The sequence below is a fragment of the Trachymyrmex septentrionalis genome, unplaced genomic scaffold (genome assembly GCF_001594115.1).
Source record: "Trachymyrmex septentrionalis isolate Tsep2-gDNA-1 unplaced genomic scaffold, Tsep1.0 C3698361, whole genome shotgun sequence".
In the NCBI taxonomy this organism is placed as follows: Eukaryota; Metazoa; Arthropoda; class Insecta; order Hymenoptera; family Formicidae; genus Trachymyrmex; species Trachymyrmex septentrionalis.
In genome coordinates this window covers 1-4,807 of record NW_017304118.1, presented here as the reverse complement: position 1 = coordinate 4,807, position 4,807 = coordinate 1, and the positions used below count along the sequence as shown (strand labels likewise).

General features: G+C 30.1%; 1 protein-coding gene across 2 annotated transcripts; it reads left to right on the top strand.

Moving 5' to 3' along the window:
* Positions 1–143: 143 nt before the first annotated feature.
* Positions 144–4,433, top strand: LOC108745285 (GPI inositol-deacylase-like). 2 transcript variants are annotated; one of them, XM_018490323.1, is made up of 11 exons: positions 144–187; positions 402–582; positions 1,048–1,201; positions 1,309–1,413; positions 1,498–1,601; positions 1,661–2,104; positions 2,269–2,516; positions 2,595–3,020; positions 3,089–3,475; positions 3,584–3,979; positions 4,169–4,433. In XM_018490323.1, exons 1-11 carry the CDS (start codon positions 144–146, stop codon positions 4,431–4,433), a joined length of 2,754 nt encoding a protein of 917 aa, XP_018345825.1. The 2 variants fall into 2 exon arrangements, with proteins under 2 accessions (XP_018345825.1, XP_018345905.1); XM_018490403.1 differs by lacking the exon at positions 144–187 and adding an exon at positions 250–328.
* The last annotated feature ends 374 nt before the right edge of the window (positions 4,434–4,807 follow it).

The following is a 4,807-nucleotide window of genomic DNA, read 5'->3' as shown; positions in this document are numbered from 1 at the left end:
AAAAAAAAAAACAATTAGTCGCTGACACTCTCGGCGTTTCTACGTTGAAAATGAGCAATCCTATGATGCGCTGCGCATGCGTCAAATTTTATTCGAATTGGCGTTTTTTTTAATATCGGAAGAAATTATAACCTATAGTCCCAATGAAGGTCGACGAATCAGATGGAAGTGATAGGAATCTATCCTGGTATATTTTTATAAGATATCTTTTTGTATTTCATCAAATTAATTAAGTTTCTGTACGTTCTATTTTTTATGTAACTTTAAGTTTATTATCTAAATTGTAATCTATGAAAAATTCGTTCTAACGGTCTCAAAGGATAGAAATGTCAGTATTAAACCGGTCAGTGTTAAAACAAATAATAATTATATCACAAATAATAAATATTTTCTACTTAAAGGTTTGAGAGAGGACAGATGCTCAAAATGATTTCATTCAAATGGATAATTATTTACGGTTCGCTGGCACCGTTTTTTATTATGATCACTCTGCTGTATATTCTCGGGGTTGCGAGATATGTCACCGACTTTGAGGAGAATACTTGTGAAATGACGTATATGTTTGAATATCCGCAATATGTGGTACGTGGACTTGTAAATCATACACGAGACTACAATACTTTTTAACTTTATATCAGCTTTTATGAACTATTGGAAATAGCTTACTATAAAAATAGAGATTATACTTTAATCCATTTTAATACTTTTATCTAGAACCGTTAAGTGTGTTTTTTATTACTGTACTAGATTGAACTAGAACTTTTCTTTTTGTCTTTGTCAAATTTTGAATATATACCTATTTAAATAAAAAGTATATATTGATTTAATTATAAAAAACAGACCTTTAATCTATTAATTGATATTAAGTTTGCTTTTTTTAATTAGACTTATCAGATAGTTTATTTTATTTTTCCACCAGAATATGAAGAAATGATAACGAATTTTTTATTTATTAAATGTAAAAACAAAGAATATTTTTAGTGGAATACTAAGTATGTATAATTTTTTTTGTGAAAAACAATTTTTTAATAATTTATTATATTTCAGAAAATATCCTTGAAAAATGATATTGAAGCGAAATATCCACGGTTTGGATTGTATGCTTATGGAGAAGGTATTCTAACTGAAAAATTGAGAAGAATGCATTTTTCTGGTATACCAGTTCTTTTCATACCAGGCAATGCTGGATCTCATGAACAAGGTTTATATCACTTTAATAATATATTAGCAACTTAATTTGATGACAGATTTTTATTATTTCCGAACAGATATTCAAAAGTCTATTATATTTTTTTTCTTTTATTTTAGTACGATCTATTGCTTCGGTAAGTTTAAGAAAAAGCCGCACAGCTTCCTTCCACTTTGACTTTTTTACTGTTTCATTCAGTAAGGATTATTCTGCATTATATGGAGGTATGATAGAAAATTAAAAAATTATTAATATATTAACACTTGTGTACATAATACCAACGGCTGTTGTAATTTTATTAATGCTAGGTGTGCTTATGGAACAAACTGAGTATGTCTCACATTGTATAAAGGCAATACTAGCGTTGTATAAGGGCAAAATGGATAATGTTGTATTAATTGGTCATTCTATGGTAAGAAACATAGATATGTGCTATAAAGAATGATTGAAATTTACTGGCATTGCTTTCAGGGTGGTATTGTAGCAAAAGGAGCTCTGTTACTAGCACCAAATATGAATGCATCGTTAGCAAATATCATAATAAATTTGGCTACTCCTCATACTCCCTTCTTAGTTTTTGATAGTGTCTTTGCAAATTATTATTATGAATTGGAAAGACATTTGCATAAACTTAAGGATGCAGGAGTAAAGGTAGTATCAATTGGAGGTGGACCAAGTGATATACTTGTACCTTCTATCGCAGCTTTCGATCGTATGGCGGATATAAATGTTCTTTCTACGAGTATACCATGTGTTTGGAAATCCACGGATCATTTAAGTATTCTATGGTGTAAACAATTAGTATTTGTAATTGTGCGGTCGCTATTTGATTCTGTGAATGAGTTGGAAAAACCGCCTAAAATTGCATCAAATCCTGATTTAAAAATGAAGTCCTTATCTTATCACTTCTTGAAAGTAAGTAATCATTATATATATAGATGCTAAAATCAAGATTTAATTAACTCTGTTATATATAATATTGCACAGTCACACAAAAAGATATTTAATAATTATAAATTTTGAAATTGCTAAAATAAGTGCTAAAATAAATTAATGAATTTTAATGTATAAAATTTCAGCATACTTCTGGCAAAAAAATGTATCATTATCCAGACAAAGTTCGATTTGAAACCGACGCTGAATGGGTGAGTGTACCTCAACAGTATGTCTGGAATAATAATGGAATTAAAAGATCATCCGTTATATATCTTGCGGTGGAACTATTTCACAAATCTGACTTCTTAACCATTGATACAATAAATTTACAAAACAAGGATTGGTTGTTTGTATGCTCAGCATTAAAAAAACAAGAACAAAAAAGAATTTGGTAACATTGAATTATATACTTCTACTATGAAAGAAATTATTATTTATTAATAAGTTTTAATATATGTATTTTTTTTAGTGAATGGGGTTGGAGTTTGACAAATAAAACAAGAATTTTACCTGATCCTTTATATCGATCGAGAAAGACTGTTGATTTAAATCTAAGAGAGATAAAATATCCACACATTACTCATGCCATTGTGAAATTAACTCCCGATGATTTAGAGGAACAACTTACAATCAATTTTGACTCCTATTTTTACAATAATCGAATAGAATCTACAAGAAATAGATTCTTACATCCTAAATATATCTTTGGTTTCCGTGGACCTAATTTAATTGAAACTGTCAAAGGAAGTATAAGATATTATATAACACTTCCCAACATTATAGACGCAGTCACAATTGAATTCAAATCGCCGAATTGTGTTAAGCATCATGCCATTGTCGAGTTAATAGAATCATCGAATGTAGGATCGACTCAATTGGAAATTTTCACGAATACGTAAGTGTATTTCATAATAAATCGAGCTTCGCATAAGCTCTTTTTACATATATTTAATTACAATGCAGAGATGATGGTCCGAAAACGATGAAAATGCAGACTCTCTATGGACGTTCCAATGATACAGCAAGTTTAAGAGTGACATTAGAACCAGAATGCATTTATATAATTAATATTCAACCTGGAGGAGTCGTCGATAAAATTTCATGTAGAGTACGGGATCGGTGGCCATTGCTTTACACGGCCATTATCAGTTTACTCCTTCTTATCGTTTCTTTAAGAGTACATTACAATTCAGATGTGCTACCGACAATAATCATTACCATAATATTATCCTTTATCTTCAACGTTACTTACGAAACTTGCATCGCTTTATGTATTATTAGTATATCTGCCGTCGGTGTATGTTTCTCTGTTATATTTCTTGGTTCTATTGCACATGGAATAGCTATCAGGTACAGTTCTTTTATTTATACTAAAATAAAAATATTCTTTAATTGCATATTGAAAAAAATGGTCAAATTGATGGATTAAAATATTTTTATAAGTCATATTCTTTGCAGGTTCTTAGCACGTGCAATAGCGTTCTCAATAACATGGTCAGACTGGTTATTGAGTGGTTTAAATCAGCTGCCATATATTACAACTTTTTTCGTACAATCTCTAATTCCAATAACATGTGCAGCTCTTAGTATGCTCATTTCGGTATTTCTTCACTTTTTGGAATTAACGAGGATGTACCAAGATTATTTAGAGGACATATTATTGGCCCCATTCCAACATTTCAATTTATTTAAACATTGGAACAATGCAGAAAATGAAGGAGAAAATGATCAATTAAATACTAGTCAGAAAAATATCGGTCAAGAGATACACAATCGTCTTCTCCTATTTTTGTTGTACAGTTTTGCTGCAATTCCAGCAATTCCATCTGTCCTAGTTTGGGCAAAAAATTTCAGGTATATGTTAAAATTCTGGATTTAAGACTTCCGTTTTCTCATTATAATAATATCACATTGTGATAGAAGCGAAAAGTATAATCAATTAATTATACTTTGTAATGTAACTATAATGATAAAACAGGACCCTTAAAATTAAAATTAAATTTCATAAAAATTAGTTAACGAAAATAGTCATATTTATTACAGCTACGATATGAGACTCTCCTCAGAAGATCCTGTCCATAAAATAAGTTGGATAATATTGGCTGCGTGCAGTACATTAGGTATCGTACAGATTTCTCCTAAGCACAAAGGATACCGCTCGCTTATATTAAGCAATATATTACGTTTCACGAGTTGGGTTATTCTTTCTATGACTGCAGCTCCGCGTCCATCCTTTTATCAGTGGTGTATGCCACCCATTATTGCCACAGTAGTAACACTCATGGCACTAAATTCTATGATTCCTTAAAAAAATTAAATTCAATTAAAATACTAATTGATAAAAATTATATTAATAGTTTACAATAATTGATAGAAATATGTTTACATACAGTTTTTCTTACTGTTTATCATTAATTTTGTAAATTTTCCTGGTTGTGGCAGTACTACTAAAATTTATGTCACATGTTTCTAATTATTACAAATTAAACGGTAACTACATGTTGGGACATATAAGTCATTATCAGGAGATACGGTAGTGTCCCGGCGCTAAGACAAGCGCAGCGATTTTACTACCGCGTACTTTACGCGAGACCGCGAGTTGTGGGAATTTTATATAACAGTAATCAAAAAAGTATAATATAAATATAATCATATAAGTGTAATCTTATAAAGTTAATAAAA

Coding starts and splice junctions, on each gene's coding strand:
- LOC108745285 (XM_018490323.1), top strand. CDS start 144: ATGAAGGTCGACGAATCAGATGGAAGTGATAGGAATCTATCCTG. Junction 583..1,047: donor TTGAATATCCGCAATATGTG/GTACGTGGACTT, acceptor ATTATATTTCAG/AAAATATCCTTGAAAAATGA. Junction 1,414..1,497: donor TTATTCTGCATTATATGGAG/GTATGATAGAAA, acceptor TATTAATGCTAG/GTGTGCTTATGGAACAAACT.